The 19,983-nt window shown below is 38.5% G+C and overlaps 1 protein-coding gene, 1 long non-coding RNA gene and 1 other non-coding gene across 3 annotated transcripts; 1 reads left to right on the top strand and 2 right to left on the bottom strand.

Moving 5' to 3' along the window:
* Window positions 1–8,982: 8,982 nt before the first annotated feature.
* LOC147633293 (protein NLP3-like) lies at window positions 8,983–12,312 on the top strand. The gene is made up of 6 exons (XM_086806332.1): window positions 8,983–10,111; window positions 10,410–10,530; window positions 10,639–10,814; window positions 11,026–11,120; window positions 11,324–11,473; window positions 11,731–12,312. Exons 1-6 carry the CDS (start codon window positions 9,346–9,348, stop codon window positions 11,824–11,826), a joined length of 1,404 nt encoding a protein of 467 aa, XP_086662458.1. The 5' UTR covers window positions 8,983–9,345; the 3' UTR covers window positions 11,827–12,312.
* On the bottom strand, window positions 12,307–13,345 carry LOC147633292 (uncharacterized). Its single transcript, XR_015267088.1, has 3 exons — window positions 13,243–13,345; window positions 12,866–13,105; window positions 12,307–12,728 (listed from the first exon to the last, which is right to left on the bottom strand). It is a non-coding gene; the product is annotated as an uncharacterized LOC147633292 (long non-coding RNA).
* Window positions 13,346–19,074: 5,729 nt separating this feature from the next.
* On the bottom strand, window positions 19,075–19,178 carry LOC147633291 (U6 spliceosomal RNA). The gene has a single exon (XR_015267156.1). It is a non-coding gene; the product is annotated as a U6 spliceosomal RNA (small nuclear RNA).
* Window positions 19,179–19,983: the final 805 nt, after the last annotated feature.

Genomic DNA, 19,983 nt, shown 5'->3' with positions numbered 1-19,983 from the left:
CCTATCGCATCCCATACACACATCCATTCTCATCCTATCTCACAGCCCATACACATCTTATCACATCCTATTTTCTTCTTATCACATCCAGTCACATGCTATTACCATTTAATAGCTTTTTCTAGATTGATACGATAATAGGACTTTTTCTAAATTTCAGCCAATTGCTTGGCCTAATTAAAGATTCTTTTTCTGACAACTAGTTCCGTATTCCTTCTCAATTCCTCAATTGAATTATATTCAATATTCTTCTTTTGAATAAAAGAATTCATGGGATTTGTAGAAATCTATTCTACCCATATTTTCTCTTATGGTAAAATAATCATAAACTAAATTTATACAAAAAAAATCATCTTCTTCCCATTTAATTTCTAGGATCCCAATTACCATGGGAATTCCTCTTTTTCCATCAAATATTTCTTATGAAATAAATTCATTTAAAATATCCATTATTTCAATATGCTAGAAATTTCTCTTTGTCCATCTAAATGATGGAATTCCAAATGCAATAGGAATTTCTCTTTTAACATTTAATTATTTCTCATAGATAAATAAATTTATCTAAAAATTCATCTTTGAGTTTAAATGAATTACCCCATAATTCCAATATAATAGGAAATTCTCTTTTTCCCATCCAATGATGGAATTTCAAATGTAATGGGAATTCCTCTTTTAACATTTAATTATTTCTCATAGATAAATAAATTTATCTAAAAATTCATTTTTGAAATTAAATGAATTATCCCATAATTTCAATATGATAGGAAATTCTCTTTTTTCCATCCAATGATGGAATTCCAAATGTAATGGGAATTCCTCTTTTAACATTTAATTATTTCTCATAGATAAATAAATTTATCAAAAAATTTATTTTTGAAATTAAATGAATTATCCCATAATTCCAATATGATAGGAAATTCTCTTTTCCCATCCAATCATGGAATTCCAATGTAATGGGAATTCCTCTTTTAACATTTAATTATTTCTCATAGATAAATAAATTTATCTAAAAATTCATTAATTATGCATAAACCTAAAAATCAATATTTCTATGATTACAATGAGAATCAATCAGTTTATCTAGGATGATAATTCCTAGAATATGGTAGGAAGTCCTCTTTTCATACTTTGAATGAAAATGTTTTATGTGTAATTTTTATAGAAATTTCGCCATAGCTCCGCTGCTATTACTAATAAATCTCAATTTATTCTAAAAGAATGAACTTTAACATTATGGATATGATTAAAATGATCCCTAATTGGATCATTAACCCAATATGGATTGAATCATAAATTTTCATGAAATAACTAACTTAAAAGCATAAAAAGCCATTAATTTGGCCTCCAATTAAACAAGCATGGAATTTCTTCTTGGATTAGGGAAAAGCTTCATGAGAAGCTTCATTTGGATTGAGAATAGGTCATGGGAATGACCATTCTTTGAGTGAGAGAGAGAAATTACATAAAAACCATTAAAATTAAGCATAAATGAAAATTTATGTATTTCCTTACTACCATTCGTCAATTAACTTCAATAGCATTAAAAAGCCATTCCAATTAATCTTCTCAAGTTTGAGAGGGGTTGAGAAGAGAGAAACATTGAGAAATTATAGAAAAAGATCAAAATTCACCCTTTACTTTACAAATTGCTTGATTCTTTGATCACGGTAGAGGCCCCCAACCAATCAATTGGTTTGGTATGTTGATGGAGCCACCAATGGAGATTGAAGAAAGAGGGAAGCTCCAATTTCTTCAATTTGGAGAGAATTTTAGAGAATAGTAAAAATTATCATTATTTCAGCATAATACTGGCATAGTATAGTCATATTTTTTTTATAAAGGGCTAAGGATCTATTTATAGGAGAGGGAGGCCTCTAACCAAGTCCAACTAATTTTTAGAATTTTTCAGGTTCAGTTTGATTGAATTTGGACAAGATTTGGACCTAGTTTGGTTCCCTTTTGATTTGGTTTGATCCAAGAGAGAGAGGAGAGATAAAAATATCACATTATTTTTGAGTTTAAAACTCATTCAAGCATGAGAAGTAGGCGCCTCCTTGAAGGGACTCCCCTTCCTTACACGTGTCAAAATAGAATCATTATACCCAAAATATTTCATTTTTTTAGTAATACTCATAGTTTTTTTACTAATAAACCTTATACATAGTCAACTCTTCATCTTATGTGGACATTTACTCATTTTTGGGTATTTTTCTTTTACAAATTGGATTTATCTCCTCCCCACACATGGATTGATCTTATTGGCCCATAGGAACCTTAATTGGACCATAATCCAAAAATTTCTGAAAATCTAGACCCTTAGGCTAAGGTCCTTTATACCCATTTCCAAATAATTCCAATTGCACATTGGAAAGTTCTTTTTGAAATTTTGTTTCAGGGGAATTCATTTTAGACACTAGGAAGATTTTTATATCCAAAAATATCTCAATTTTGGACTATCTCTCTCTAGGTCAAAACAGGGTAAAACAAAATCTTTCTTTTATTTCAGAGAGGGGAATAATTATAAGATCAGAAGGGGAGGTTCTCATACCTGCACACCTCAAAAAGCTAGAGGGAGGAATCTTACACCACTCGCACGGGAGGCCGACGCGCCGGCAGGGTACTGCAGAGGGGCTAAGGATCTCACAGCTGGTATCAGAGCTTTGTTGAAAGCTAATAAGGACAAATGAATTCTTATCAAAAATTGATAATAAAAACTCAAAAAAAAGCATTTTCATATTGTATTTTCATTCTGTAAGCTTCATTAATGTAGAATTTTTAATCAAAGAAATTATTTTTATAGATGGAAGTTCCACACTTATCTGGTGTTCCCAATCTCACCCAGTCAAGACATGACTGCGTTTACCTTTGAGCATCTCATCTCTTCCACTACAACTTGAACGAGCTGAGCAAGACTCGCATGCCATTTCGAGGATCTATATTTTCCTGACCCAGTGGAGAGACGGCAGCACAAGTGGTTTGTAGGGCAGTATGTCTACGCCTCTTGCGACCAGCGTGCGATGTTGAGGTAGAATTTATATGTATGTCGATGCACACACATGTATGTTCATGCACACACACACACAACACACAGACACCAGCACATGATATGTACACACACGCATACAAACACACATACACACACTCGCACGCATGGACACACGTGCAACATATAGAGATATGCATACTTACACACATACTCAAGCTTGCACATACACACACAAACATATATATTCTGTGCATGTGTAAGAGAGAGAATATACATACACACACACGTATATATATTATGTATGTATGTGTATATATAGGTATGTAAGCATGTATATATAAATAGATTTATATGTATATCGACACACACATGTATGTTCATGCATACACACACACACATAACACACACACACAAGCACATGATACGTGCACACACGCATACAAACACACATACACACACTCGCACACATGGACACACATGCAACATATAGAGATATTCACACTTGCACAATACTCAAGTTTGCACATACACACATGTGTATACATGCACACGAGCACATAAATACACTCACATACACAAGTACATGTGCGCACACATGGACATGCACACACTCACACACACACACACATATGCACCTGCACGTGCACACACATAGATGTACACACGAGTATATTCACATGCTCACACACAGGTACATGCAGACACTCGCTATACACATATATAAAAACATACACACCATGTACACACACACACACACAACAACAACAAATACACACTAACACATACACACAATCAAGACACTTGCACAACACATGCACGCATGAAGACATTACACAATTACACATACGTGTGTATGTGCACACACAATCACATACATATGTATGCAAAAGAGAAGACAAAAGACATTGTATATAAGATACACTTATTTAAAAGTGAACACACCTCATCATGCATCCCCACGTGTTAAAATTTAATATTAATTAAAAATATATGTGTATATGTGTTTATTTATTTTATAAATGCACATGTATATATAGGTATACGTCTCTAAATATAATAAAACATAATATTATAGATAATATATATTTACATGTGGGTGTGTGTTTGTGAGAGAGAGAGAGAGTGTGTGTGTGTGTGTGTGTGTGTGTGTGCACGTGTGGATGAGAAATAACCACTCCTCCTGCAAGCGTGAGGAGGAGCCAAATCTCACATCTTCCAATGCAATTTTGAATTTGAATAAGAAGATCTCATCTCACATCTTTCAATGAAATCTTTGTATACATGCTTACATACCTATAGATACACACACTTATATATATTATGTATGTATGTGTATCTATAGGTATGTAAGCATGTATATATAAATAGATTTATATATATGTCGACGCACACACATGTATGTTCATGCACACACACAACACACACAGACACCAGCACATGATACGTACACACATACAAACACACAGACACCAGCACATGATACGTACACACACGCATACAAACACACACACACTCGCACGCATGGACACACGTGCAACATATAGAGATATGCACACTTGCACACATACTCAAGCTTGCACATACACACACAAACATATATATTATGTGTATGTGTAAGAGAGAGAATATACATACACACACACGTATATATATTATGTATGTATGTGTATCTATAGGTATGTAAGCATGTATATATAAATAGATTTATATGTATATCGACGCACACATGTATGTTCATGCATACACACACACACATAACACACAGACACAAGCACATGATACGTGCACACACGCATACAAACACACATACACACACTCGCACACATGGACACACATGCAACATATAGAGATATGCACACTTGCACACATACTCAAGCTTGCACATACACACATGTGTATACATGCACACAAGCACATAAATACACTCACATACACAAGTACATGTGCACACACATGGACATGCACACACTCACACACACACATATGCACCTCCACGTGCACACACATAGATGTACACACGAGTATATTCACATGCTCACACACACGTACATGCAGACACTCGCTATGGATACACATATATAAAAACATACACACCATAACATACACACCATGTACACACACACACACACACACACACAACAACAACAACAAATACACACCAAATACACACTAACACATACACACAATCAAGACACTTGCACAACACATGCACGCATGAAGACATTACACAATCACACATACGTGTGTATGCACACACAATCACATACATATGTATGCAAAAGAGAAGACAAAAGACATTGTATATAAGATACACTTATTTAAAAGTGAACACACCTCATCATGCATCCCCACGTGTTAAAATTTAATATTTGTGGGTGTGTGTTTGAGAGAGAGAGAGAGAGAGAGAGAGAGAGAGAGAGAGAGAGAGTGCACGTGTGCATGAGAAAGAAGTGTGTTTGTGTGTGTGCATGAATGTATCTGTGTGTGTGTGTGTTTGTGTGTGTGCATGAATGTATCTCTGTGTGTGTGTGTGTGTGTGTGTGTGTGTGTGAGAGAGAGAGAGAGAGAGAGAGAGAGAGAGTTTCTATAGGTGGGAGTGTGTGTGAGAAGAGAGATAGCATGTGTGTGTGTGTGTGTGTGAGAGAGAGAGAGAGAGAGTGGAGGGAAGAGAGAGAGAGAGAGAGAAACACAGAGAGAGACAGAGACATGGAAGTCTATGTGTGAGAGTGTGTAGGGGGAAAGAGTGTGTGTTTGCATTAGTACATGTGCATGTGTGTACATGTTCATGAGTATAAGAGAGAGAGAGAGAGAGTTTCGACATTTGAGAGTGTGCGTGAAGAGAGAGAGAGAGTGTGTGTGCATGAGAGAGACAGAGAGAGAGAGAGAGAGGCTGAGAATTTCTATGTAGGAGATAGTTTGTGTGGGAGGAGATAGTGTGTGTTTTCATTAGTGTATGTGCGGTGTGTACATGTGTGTGTGTGTGTGTGTGTGTGTGTGAGAGAGAGAGAGAGAAGAGAGAGAGTGAGAGAGGCAGATAATTTCTACGTAGGAGATAGTTTGTGTGGGAGGAGAGAGTGTGCGTTTATATTAGTGTATATGCAGTGTGTACATGTGTGTGTGTGTGTGTGTGTGTGTGTACATGTGTGTGTGTGTATGTGCGTTTATATTCAGTGTGTACATGTGTGTGTGTGTGTGTGTGTGTGTGTGTGAGAGAGAGAGAGAGAGAGAGAGAGAGTATATGCATGCATTCCTGTCCAGGAATATTGTGGAAGAGATTTCGAGAAGAAATGATAAAAGATTTTCTATACCAGTTATCGAGAAGCAGGGGTCAGTTTATTGGTATTGACAATTAGCTGAAACTCATGCACTACTATATTTAGAAGAATTTCTTCGTGCTCAGAGATGGACATTGGCAGATTTTGAAGGAATGCCTGAACTAAACAGAACTGATTTGGAAGTCTTGGGTGAAAATAGATTGCTTTTGGAAGAGAGATCTTTTGATACTGTCGAACAATCTAACCTGTCAAGTGCTATGGAGTCAACATTAACAGATAGCCAGTGTGTTGCTTTCGATGCTGTAATGCATGCAATTGCGATAGATACAGGTGACATTTTTTTCCTAGATGGTTCGGGGGGATCAGGCAAGACCTATTTGTATAATTGCTTGCTTGCGCGAGTACGTGGACAAGGGTATGTTGCTTTGGCCACTGCATCGTCAGGTATTGCTTCTCTACTCTTGGCGAATGTACGTACTGCACATTCTAGATTCAAGTTACCTCTGGAGCTAAACAATTCTTCAAGTTGCAAAATCCCTGTACATGGACAACTTGCTAAGGTTTTGAGAGTTTGTAAGCTCATTATTGGGGATGAGGCTCCAATGATTCATCGTTATGCTTTTGAAGCATTGGATAGGAGCTTACAAGATGTATTATTCTCAGATAAGCCATTTGGTGGAAAGGTTGTATTAATGGGGGGAGATTTTAGACAAATCTTGTCTGTTATTATGAAGGGAAGACGTGAGGATATTGTTGATGCAACATTGTGTCGTTCCTTTCTATGGAACTCTATCAAAGTTCTAAAGTTAACTGGAAATATGCGTATTCAATCAAGCAATACCAATGGATGCAATGAGTTTAAACAGTGGGTCATGAATATTGGGAATGGAGTGGATTTTAGCGATAATAATACGATGGTGACACCACCAAGTAATATGGTCTTGCAAAGATCGACTCTTACAGACTTGGTACCTTGGGTATACTCTGAGTTGGTTGACCTTTGGGACGGATATCCACCTCACTGCTTGGTTTTAAAGTTAGAAGCTCCTGTTATTTTGCTTCGTAACTTGGATCCAAGACGTGGACTCTGTAATGGTACACGGATGATATGTAAGGCCTTTCACTCTAAAGTCTTGGAGACTGAAATCATCACTGGTACTAAAGTTGCTGAAAGAGTATTTCTTCCACGGATTACCTTTATATGCAGCGAGGCCCAACTACCATTCACCATGAGGCGGAGACAGTTTCTCGTGCGGCTGGCATTTGGCATGTCAATAAACAAATCACAAGGCCAAACCTTAAATGTCTTGGGATTGTATTTGGTGACTCCAGTGTTTACTCATGGAAAATTGTATGTCGCGTTGTCACGAGCACGGTCTCCTCATGCTGTGAAGGTGTTACTTGAGGATAACGCTAATGTGGAGTGTTCATTTGATGATCTTCAAAGTTATACACCTACAACAAACAATATTGTTTATAAGGAGATCTTGATGACTTCAGAGTGACAAGTCAGGTTTCTTATTTAAGTTCTGCAATTTGATTAATTTTGTTGTGATTTCTTTTTTTATACATATTTGTCCATGGTAAAAGTACCTATTTTTGTTGTTTATGTTTTGATAGACATGTCTAAGATTACCTTTACATTGGACATGCCTTTGTCGAGGATAGTAGATGAGTTATTCTCTATATTTGCATAACTTTTCTTGATTACAAAGTATGGAACATGACATTCTATACTGATGTCTATCTGTACAGAGCCACCGCTATGGTCAGCTCCTATTACTGCAGGTCACGTAGCAGGGATTATGATTGATGCTTATAGGGATGGGTAAGTATAAGTGTAATTGTTAGACATTGTATAAATATTTTTTGAACCTATATATAAATAATTGTATAACCTATTTGTTATGCTAGGATATTGCATGACATTGATACGTTTATGATAAGAGTTGTCGACAAAGGCATCGAGATGTACGGGATTGGTGTTCCTGATGAGGAGTGGGGTGTCTATTTGTTTTGAAGAGAGATGGACAGATGCTTTGCATCATTTGAGGGGTATTTAGTACCCGATGACTGGTTGTTTCTTACATCCATCATGACCATTGGTATTCGTTATAGGTTTTATACTAGAGCTCCTCATGTACTATCCACTTGATGTTCTATTGTACGAGGTAATTTTAATTATGTTTTTCTATTATAAGATTTTTTTGAGATTTTATGTGTCGTTATGTGCAGGTCCTTTTGAGATTTGATTTATCGTTGTTTCGTTTGTGCAGGTCCTTTGCATTCATCGATAGTAGAGCATGTGCAGGATGGATCACCGCTTTACAATAGAGAGCATATTGTAAGGAGACAAATGAATGATCCTTCTCATAAGAGAAGAATTCAATTTGTTGATTCTGACATTACTGACTGAGAATACGTATTTTGTGGTGCATTTCGAGAATATGTAATATTGGTCCTTTTTTGCATCTTCGTATGCTACATTACTATGATATTTTTGTTTTCGCTATAAATCTACGAGACATGGATATTATTTTGAGATATGTATATATGAAGTCACTTGAAATAATGTATTGTGTTTACTTAAGACATGACCTAAATTAGAGAAACTGAGCCTATTTTTTTTGGAACTCTACCTGCCCGCAGCAACGCGCGGGTCCAATACTAGTATATCATTAATAGACACATAGAGGGAGAGGCGAAGGAAGTTTTTCAAAATGTTATACGGGGGTGGTGTCTCATCCAATTGATAGGTGCCTCCTCATTCCTCTCCCTCTCTCTCTCTCCACCCACGCACCCACAGACAAAAGCACAAGCACACCACAATCAATCCTCCATTACAGAGAAGGGAAAAAGGAAAAACAGACGCGGTTAACAGAAGCCCATGTCGACTTTGAATTTGGAATCGGCGGGCATCATCGCCCACATGGATTGGTGAAGAGATTTGATCATCTCCCACCTCCCCCCGCTCCCCCCCCCCTCCTCTGCATCAAATGGTTGCTTCTAGCAGCAACAGCAGCAGCAGGAGGAAGAAGAGGAGGGGGAGAGCTTGCTGTCGCTGCTGTGTGGTGGTTGTGGGCCATGGCAGGGTCAGCCTCCCCCAAGCCTTACGACAACCTGGTCCTTAGCAACCTCAACAGCCCGCGCTTCGACATCTCGGACTTCCTCAGAACCCCCACGGATGGCAGCCCAAAAGAAGAAGAAGAGGAAGCCCTCTACACCACCTTCCAAGGCTTCACCTTGCCCAACACCCCCACCACCGCTACCACCATCAGAGATCCCACCCACCACCACCACCACACTGCTGCTGCTGCTGCTGCTGCTACCTGCTCGGACCCGGACTTCGGTTCCTCCCTCCTCTTTGAAGATTGCAAAGGAGCTGACCTTGGCATGGACAATGTCTTGCACCATGGGGACCTCATCCCCTTTGATGATTACATTGATGGCGTTTTGGATGGACAAGACTCCTTTTCCATCTTCAATGACAATTATGATACCACAGTGAGCCCTAACCCATCTGCCACCATGGGCTATGCTCCATACATATCTGCAGACAATGGGATGTTGTTGCCTTCTCTCTCCGGGCCTCAGCATAGCTTGTATCCACTGCCTGAACCTTACCTGGGTTCTGAGGCAGGAGGCCTTGTGGAAGTTGGGGACCGTGTCCTTGTCAGTTTGGAGCACAAAGTCTCTACTTCAGGTGCACCCAATTGTTTGCTGCATCCAAATAACCAAATAGATTGGGGTGTAACGAACCATGGGGCCCCATTCCTAGCCAATCTGGGGCAGCAGAGCTCGTTGCAATGTGAAAGTTGCCAGATTCTCCGGCGGATCATCCATTCCAATGGTGTGTACAGCCTAGACTCAATGTTGTTTGTCATGGTGACACATCTCTATTCAACATTCCAGATGATCTCTATAGACTCGGAGGAAGACCTTAGGCTAGTTTGTCTGTTGCATATGTAATGGTAAGGATTTCAACACATATCCATAGGCCAACCCATCCATATGAATATGCGTGCGTATGTGTACGCATGTCGGATTATTGATGCAAACCACACCCACATCTGTGCATACGCACAGGTGTACAGCTTACTTATGCGAAATTATCATTGTTTTGCTCAACAATGTTGTATTGTGGCCAGGTGTACAAGACACGAAGCTCGAGATTCATGGGTGCCATGGTCAAAGCTATCATGCAGTATTGCAGACTAGGTTCTGCATTGATGATGGGTTTCCATCCACACTTGAGCAACAAATGGTTGAGTAAGTCTGTCATGTTCTGTGTTCATTTCACGTTCCTTATCCTTGAGTCCTATCATGGAGTCCAGATAAGACTGTAGCTCATTCTGAAGCCATTATTTCAACTGACAGCTTTCCAGTTGGTAACTCTGAGTACGTGAAGCAATTCCTGTTGCAGTACAGCATGCTACGCAGCAAGGAGGGCTTCATACTCAGGCATGATTCTCTTCAAGTTCCCATGGACCTATCATGCATAGCACCAGAGCGAGTAATTGGGGGAGCGAACACTCAGATGCTTAACCAATCAGGTGCGGCTTCTATGTTGAGATCGCCATCTCAATATACTCTTTCATCATGGATACATTACCACATTCTAAACATAACATTTAGTGACTGTGTCATGCATTAGAGATGTATACCTTGTACTGTGTCTTCATGCATCTCTCTCTCTCTCTCTCTCTCACACTTGTTTGGGTTCATATTTCTCCATTGATGCTCTTTGTGAGGAACCTGGACCAGGACAAACTAAGATGGATCACGGCAGTTGTAGCACTGATCATGCTGATGCTTCAGTTCTGCCAGTCAAGCCTCCCAAAAGCAATGCTGCTGCACAGGTTCTCGCCCAACTGTGGTTTAGATTTCTCTTTTATCCTCAACTCCCAAGTTTTTTTTTCTGATTAACTTCAAACATCCTATGCATACCTCTAGTTATGAAATCAATGCTCCTATTTAGTGTTGGTTTACAGTTAATGATGTGTGATATGCTTTTGGGTATCGTCATAAATGTCACCTGCCTTGTAAAATTTTGGACTTGTAGAGGGAGAGGACTGGAAAGCTGAAGATGTCAGACTTGGCACAGTTCTTCCATTTGCCTATAAATGCGGCAGCTAAGGAACTAGGAATCTGCCCGACTGTTTTGAAAAAGATTTGTCGAAGGAATGGAATGCGTCGCTGGCCTCATCGCAAGGTTACAATCGTCAATTTAAAAAGAATCCATAGAAGCATGGTCACAATTTTTTCTCTTAAAAAACATTTTGTTTAAGGTTGCAATACCAAGATCGCCATCACCATCATACCATTACCATCATGGCCATCGTAGTTGCAGTTCCATTGTCAACGTCACCATTCTGTTCAAGCTTGCTATATCAAAATATTCGAGGTTGCTGTCATCGCCGTCACAGTCACCACTGCCATTGACATCGCCATGTTTAAACTTTGTTCAAGGTTGCAATAACAGGATTGCTATCATCATCACTGTCATCGCCATCATCACCGTCTCCATTCTGGTCATCATCGTCGTCGTCATCGTCATCATGTTGAAGTAAGGCTATGAGAGTTCTGTTTGGGAACCTCTTTTACTGTGTTAATAGATAAAGAGCATAGAGCGAATCATTGCAACACTCGAGCAAACTATCGCAGAAGGAGCGGGCCAAGGGGATGAGAGTATCCGCATGGAAATTGCAATGCTTAGAAATGAACGTGCGCAGCTTTGTGCAGGCCTTCTTGGTGACAAGTGATGATTAGCATTCTGATTGAATCTTAAATCAAGTCAAGACTGTATAATACCATGTACATATGTGACCTCATACAATACATGGTGAAATAGTACATACAGTTTGAAGATCAAACCCTTAGAAGCACAGTTTTTCCGACAATTTGTGTGAAGGGTCACCCATTCTTTTCCTTCCTTGATTCATGGAAGCATGTACATGAAAAGAAAAAATTACAGGATGTATTTGTTTGTCCAGAAGGGTATTTCCGGCTGGATTATAAAAGAGCTTATAATAAAGGAGATTCGTTAGTGTCACCTTTGCATGAACTACTTAAGGCCGGATACAAAACAATGGTTGGTTGTCAACAGCATCCCATCCAGGCATCCTGTAAGGGATGGATGGACAATCTTGGTCCAACTCCTTGCTTTTCCATGAGCAGGGACTGTCCTGTGTCCAGCCTTAGCTTTGTTGCTGTTTATTTCAAGTGCACTGCTGATTGCTCTGTTCTCTTTACACACAGTTGGTTATGTGAGCTTGAAGTATTTCTATGAACACAAACTAAAAAGTCAAGCGGCTCATTTGTTCTCTCTTGCTTGATAAACTCCTAAGAAGGGCAAAAGGAGCCCTCCACTTTCATGGTTATTGTATTCTTCAGTAAGGGGAGTTGCACCTTGTTACCAAAACACGGGGGTTGACTTCGAACCCTGACACCTAGTTCCAGTTCATATCCTAGTAAGGAAAAATAAGTTTAGCACCTATGGCCATGCATGCAAGAAGTAAGAAAGTCCACAATTCATCACTCCCTTGACACATTGGAACTCATTTTATTCTTCCATTTCATACATAGAAAAAATAATTACATTTACCTTTGATCTTCACTGATCGTTTGCCGAAAAATCATCTTTCTTGGCTTCACTTTGATCTTTACTGGTTGTGTCCTTTCTCTCACGTCCTATGTTTTCTCCTTTCTCAGTTTACTTTTATGCTTTGCTTTCTTCCACTTTGTGCTCCACTCAACCTCTTTCTGCCTATCACAGTGTTCCTTGGTTCATTTGAATCCGGCAATAATGGCATATCCTTGCATAGATGTTGCTTGATGTAATAAGCTGTGAATCATCAACTATTCATGTTGTTTCATAGCAATACTTTGAGAACTGACAAGACAAATTCTAGGTAAAATATCCAGAACCGCTTCATATAACATACATACATTACGATGTATCAGTAGAGACGTAGGGGATACCTCCATATTGTTCTTCTAAGAATAGTTTTGTGTTGTACAATGCCTTCCATCCGAACCACCATCTATTATTTATCATGACACCTATGGAGAAGAAGATATATTAATGTCTTGCAAAAGACCCAATGGGTCTATGAGAGAGAAAGGATGATGATGTTGGTTAAAGAAAAGGATGTGCTTGGATAGATGTTACTTTTTCAATTAATTATCTTCATATCTTGAAACTTGAATGAGCAAACCTCTCAACAATTAATTGATTAGAAAAACATAAGAGAAGCAAGCTAGACAACTATCATTTTAGCATGTGTGTAATATTGGTGGTGAACTCACTGGAAATGGATTTACACGTGTGTCACACACACACGTGCCCCTTCTCCCTCCCACAGAGACAGAGACAGAGAGAGAGAGAGAGAGAGAGAGAGAGAGAGAGAGAGATCATTATAAATCTTGTTAGTGACTAAGTGCCATTTGTGTTCCACATCTCATTGCAAGGAAAATGAAGTATTTGAAATCATGTAATCTAGGGATGTCATAGCAAGTGTCCAAATCCATAATTAAGACAAAGATAATGGTGCTAAATAAGAGTCTTCTTGGTACCTAAATCATGTGGACTAGGGGTAGAAGATGCATCCTCAGTCAACCTCATGCAACGCTGCAGGGCCATGTTACCACCTAAGCTAGGTGTTAATGTCTCTCGTCTCAAGAGAGAATCTCATAATAATAGGGCACCAACAATTACATTCAACCCACAAAAAATCAAAGAATTCTTTAGGACACTAAAATTTATCAACAAAAAAAAAAGCTTCATGAACCTTAGAAAACAAAAACTTGCACAATACCTTAGCGCACTACAAAAAATCATAAATTTAAATTAAAAAAACATTTACATTAAATTACAGCCACAAATAAATCAAGAGTCTATAAACCTTAGACATTTAAAAAAAAAGACCATTTTTTCTAAAACCTTGCACATTCCAAAAAAAAGAAAATAAAAACCACAATAAACTAGTTTTAAAAAACATATTAAAAATTTTAAAACATTCAAATATTATGTTTTTAAAAAGCACAACAAAAATGTATTATGAGAAGAAGCTATTACATTGATTTTTACATGGTAGTTGGGCATAGCACACAAATAAAAAACTAGCCAAAATGATTTTTTAAACCTTTTTTTTTCGCCTCGCAAGGCATCTTCATTCTCCTGTCTTTCTTCGTCACTTTGGATGCCATCTTCACTTCTAACCTACCTAAAACCAGCATTATCAGAAAATATCATCAGGTGGAGTGAGGATGCGAGGCCGTAGGGCAATCAGAGTGGTAGATGCTCCACTATGTGATCCCCCATCGCTACAGGAGGAGTAGATACTGCACCTCTCACAGGATCTGTAGATATTGTGTCCATTGGTGATACTAGCAAGAGGACGTTGAGGCGGCATAGGACAAAGATAACCATGACCTCGCTAGAGACACATAGACATGATGCAAGCACACCACACAGACACAGAGACAACCACAAGCCCAATGAGGACAAATAGATACAACACAGACAACCACAAGCGCAGTGCAGACAAACAGAGAAAGTAGAGAGGACCACGACCTAGCAAACACAAACAAAGACACCAGAGAGACTTGGGAGATCTTGTAGGTATGGTGTTTGGTTGCTAAGGAAAGTTGGGAGTTCTTGTAGGTATGGTGTTGGTTGCTAAGGAAAGTTGACTCCCCTTGGTTAAGTTGCACTCACTCCTGGCAAGGGCTCTTTCTTGGACTTGGGGTCATTGTGGACCCTAGTATGTAGTTGCATTCGCTCTTGGACTTGGGATCATTGTGGAGCCTAGCATGGAGCTAGGGATGGCCTTCTTATCCCATACATATAGTTTTGAGTGTTGTGATTGCCTGCTTTATCATATATTTGGTAATAGAATCTCTTAGACCTAGAGCATGGGCACTCGTTAGTCGTATGGTTTACACATTGTAGTAGAACAATTTATACCATAAAAGATCTCTTAGACCTAGAGCATGGGCACTCATTAGCCGTATGGTTTACACACTGTATTAGAATGTGAGTTACATCCACTTACATGTAACTACTCTTGTATCATTATAACAAGCTCCTTTGCCATTTAGACAAATTATGTTGACGTGCTCATTGAACTCAAAGGTACAGAGCCAAGGACCATACTTACTAGATATGGACAATTTAAAGGCATTAAGCTTATAAATTCTCTGTTGAACCCTTGCATATTGATATTGAATCCTCTTCCTCACCCCCGAGAAAGAGACCAAACATAGCCCTTGGCATTCCCAATACTTTTACTTCATTTCTCTCCCCCTCCTCTGGTTATAGTTTTGCTAGAAGTAAATCTAAATCCTTTACTTCAAAAGGACATGGGAGGGGTCTCCCCAACTGTAATTTACATGACTTGTAATTTTTGAAATATGTTAACATATTTCAAAGAGCCCCACTGGGAGAGACGGATTCTATGTACCAATGATGAAGTACAAATAGATAATTTCTTTCACTGCCTATTTATTAATAAACTTCTAGAATATGCTTCACCTAAGGAGGTATTTCAAGCAGCCTTTGCTTTGGTCTTAGGAAATCATGATGTTTTACAAAATGTCAAGATCAGTTGGAAATACACTACATGTTTAAAGAAACTACTGATGGTCTACATATGAGTAGAATGATGATACATCAAGGGGAATATTTGCATGAGGTGCAAAGAGACACATCAACGTAAACACTACAAAAGATAAGAATACTTGTGCAAGAGGTAGTGTCAAAGGTTGCTACAAGTGTTCCAAGAAAGATTCAAATAGATATCACAAAACAACTAGTATTTAGATGCAGTTGGTTAAAAAGCACATGAGGGATGGATCAAATATTAGCAACATGGAGCCACACAATTATTGGAACACATGCATCTCTTGGTTCAATGTTAAAGGTAAGTTTAACTCCATATACATTTTAATTGCATGATTGTGATTATTAACATGATTTTAAATAAATTGTTGAGTTATCCCATTCTCTTTATAGATTTAGAAGGGTGGTACGTGCTTCTAGAATCAATGGTATAGTGTAAGGTGCAGAGTCTAGTATTCTAGATTTGAAGAGGCAATGTACTTTTCAGTTCTTCCATGGTAGTCATCTTCCAAGCCAAGATTTGGATGAGTTGGAGAGGTGCTACGCATTTAAAATGCCAACCAACAAGGCCTGCATCAGGTTTAGACGTAGTGAACCATATGCATCAAATAGGAGACGGTGATTTAAAAAAGGCTTAGGTTTGCCTTGATCACGTCAAACACATGTGCAAGCATGGACAACAATGGCTACGCATGTGTATGATCCAAGGGACACTACGATCTTGTAGAACTCCTAAAATTTGTTAACTTCTTTATAATTATTACAACCTAAAAAAGGAGAAGCTAATCATAACGCTCAGTATAGTAGGCGAAGAATCTAAAAAGGAGCTCTTTTAGTTGGTATCTAAGTTGATGACAATATTAATGAGAAGACTATTTTTTTAGAATGTTTATTTTCTCGCAAATTTACATGAGAAAGAGCTACATAGCGTTAAACTCACAAGTATATAATTTCCTTGATATTGTTAGTATATAATGTCCTTGATATCATGTCACTATTAACTCTGTATGAAGGTATATATACTTTTTGCTTTTTTATATCTTTCTAGGATAATCGATATGGTTGTATTACAATGCTTTAAATGAAAATGACTACATTTTTAATATTAATGTCAATGGTTGGAATATCTTTATTTTATATATTGACTTTTTTTTAATGTCAATGTCAACATCTCCATTTTATATATTATATGATTGGAATATCTTTTCCTAAATATAGCATTTATCCATGCAATTGCTTTTTCTAACTTTAGGAATTATCCATACAAATTACTTTTTGCTTTTAGCATGTTCTATCTATATATATGACCCCTTGGCTCTTACTCTCACCCTCACTTCCATCTCTCATTGTCTCCCTCACTCCTATCTCTCATTGTCTCCCTCTCTCTCACTATCATTCTCTCTCTCTCTCTCTCTCCCCCTTTTTATCCTTCTTTCCTTCTTTCCTTCTCTCTCTCTCTCTCTCTCTCTCTCTACCTCACCCACCCTCATTCTCACCCTCACCCTCTCCCTTTCCCTCATTCTTTATCTTTCTTTGACTCATCATGTCTTCACATCAAATGCCTCAAACTCTACTCTTGAGGATACCCTTGAAGCTGTTTACAAGGATTTATGCAAGAAATCATGTAGAGATATGCAAGAGCATCTCAAAATTACAATAGAGGCCCATAATCTTTGGGATAAGCTTCTAGCGGATAAGCCCATCGACTCAGGAGATCTATATGTGTGGAACATGAAGATTGGAGCTGCCATCAGTATTTGGCAAAGTTATGGCTACATTGGTGAAGAAAAGAAGGAGCCCCTTCGAGAGGAGCTGAAGAATAGAGTAGCCCTTAAAAGCATTTAGGTGTAGGAACTCTTAAAACTCTCTCCTACCAGTTATGTAGTTATTATAAGGCTCATGTAATAACTTTTTTGGAATAAAATCATCTTTTAATTATAATTATGAATGTTATTCACCTTGTCAATTTTACATTGTTTATTGTTTTTAAGAAACAATAATATGTAATATCTTTTCTAAAATAAAATTATCTTTTACCCATAATTGTCTATATTGTTGACCTTAACAGTTCATTGTTTTTATGAAACAGTATGCAAGGCTAATGTAATATCTTTCCTAGAATGAAATCATCTTGTATATATAACTGTGTATATTATTCACCTTGTCAATTGTATTGTTCATTATTGTTGAAAAGTGAATATTTCAAATTTTGAGTTTCATGAATCTTTATTGTTATGAAGCACATCCAACTACATGTAAAAGCGCGCAAAGAGTAAGAAGAGCATGTAATCATATGAAAAGGTATGAGATCACATGCAAGGACATGCAATCATGTAAAAAGTCATAGAATCAGCACGTAATCACTTTGCATGGGCATGTAATGACATGAATCACATACAAAGGTATGAGATCACTTTGCATGGGCATGTAATGACATGCAATCACATACAATCACATACAAAGGTATGAGATCACATGCAAGGACATGCAATCATGTAAAAAGTCATAGAATCAGCACGTAATCACTTTGCATGGGCATGTAATGACATGAATCACATGCAATCACATACAAAGGTATGCAATCGCATCTAAAGGCATATAATGACATAGGCATGTAATGATATGTAACCTTATGCAAGTGCATGCCAAGGCATGTAATCACATGAAAAGGCATGCAATAACATGCAACACTATGCAAAGGGCATGTAATGATATGTAACCCTATGCAAGTGCATGAATCACATGCAATCGCATCTAAAGGCATATAATGACATAGGCATGTAATGATATGTAACCCTATGCAAGTGCGTGCCAAGGCATGTAATCACATGAAAAGGCATGCAATAACATGCAACACTATGCAAAGGGCAAGTAGTACCATGCAATGACATACACGTAATAACATGCAAATGCAAATGCAATATCATGCCATGCCATGCCATGCAATGTAATGGCACGCACATGCATTGAAATGCAAAAGGATAATAAAGGGCAAGCAATGTCATGCAAATATAAAAAAATGTAAGCACATACAAAGAATATTGACATGAAGAGGCATCATACAATAACATGTAATGCTATGTAATCGCATGCAAAGATGAGGTGTGTGTGTGTGTGTGTGTGTGTGTGTGTGTGTGAGAGAGAGAGAGAGAGAGAGAGAGAGAGAGAGAGAGAGAGAGAGAGAGAGAGAGAGAGAGTAAGACGATTTCTCAATTTATGCGTGGCATCCTTGCATAGAGGCCATGCTAATCTTCTTTGTATCGTTCTAATTTTATGAAAATTTTTTCATTTTTTCAGGTGGATAGGTTTGTGGCATATCTGGTTAACTAGGAATGCCTTCATATTTGATGCAAAAGTTGGTATTACAGCTCACAAAGGTCGTATAAAAGGACTACTATTGTGGCAAGTCTCTTCCTTGCGGGTCAGCTCATTTGGTGGAGAATGACATGACTATATATTAGATGAGGGTACTCCAAGATAGGGAGAGGGCAAGGAAAGAGAGAGGGAAGATGGTGGGAGAGGGAGAAAGAGGGAGAGAGAGAGGAAAGAGGGTGGGAGAGGGGGAGAGAGAGAGAGAGAGAGAGAGAGGGAAGAGGGGGAGGGGGAGGGGGAGGGGGAGAGGGGGAGAGAGAGAGAGAGAGATGAGCTAAGCCAGTCTAGAGGGGAGAAAGTGGGCTGGGGGGCTGAGAGGTGGTGGTGGAGGTAGTTGGAGGAGATGGGAGGAGGTAGTGGTGGAGGGATTGGAGAGAGAATGTCCGCATTTTTAAGAGAGAAGATTTACCAACAAAAGCTTCCTCCAAAGCTCCTTCCACCAAGCTCCCTCAAAAATCCCACTCCAACTCATCGCCTAGATTATTATGTTATATGCTTGTCTTGCACAACGTGTTATTCTTGTGGAACATATAGATGCTTACACTTTCAAGTGCAAGCATTGGGCACTCTTTATTCATTTTCTTATTCATGCTCATGCATTACCGACATAAAAAATCATCAGCATTGACATGCCCATAGTGGTGGAGGGACTGGAGAGAGAATGCCCACATTTTTAAGAGAGAAGATTTACCAGCAAAAGCTTCCTCCAAAGCTCCTTCCACAAAGCT

The sequence above is a fragment of the Cibotium barometz genome, chromosome 12 (genome assembly GCF_041138505.1).
Source record: "Cibotium barometz isolate CiBa-2024 chromosome 12, ASM4113850v1, whole genome shotgun sequence".
Taxonomy (NCBI): domain Eukaryota; kingdom Viridiplantae; phylum Streptophyta; class Polypodiopsida; order Cyatheales; family Cibotiaceae; genus Cibotium; species Cibotium barometz.
Note: the sequence above shows the minus strand (reverse complement) of the source record. Positions and strands in the feature narration are given on the sequence as shown.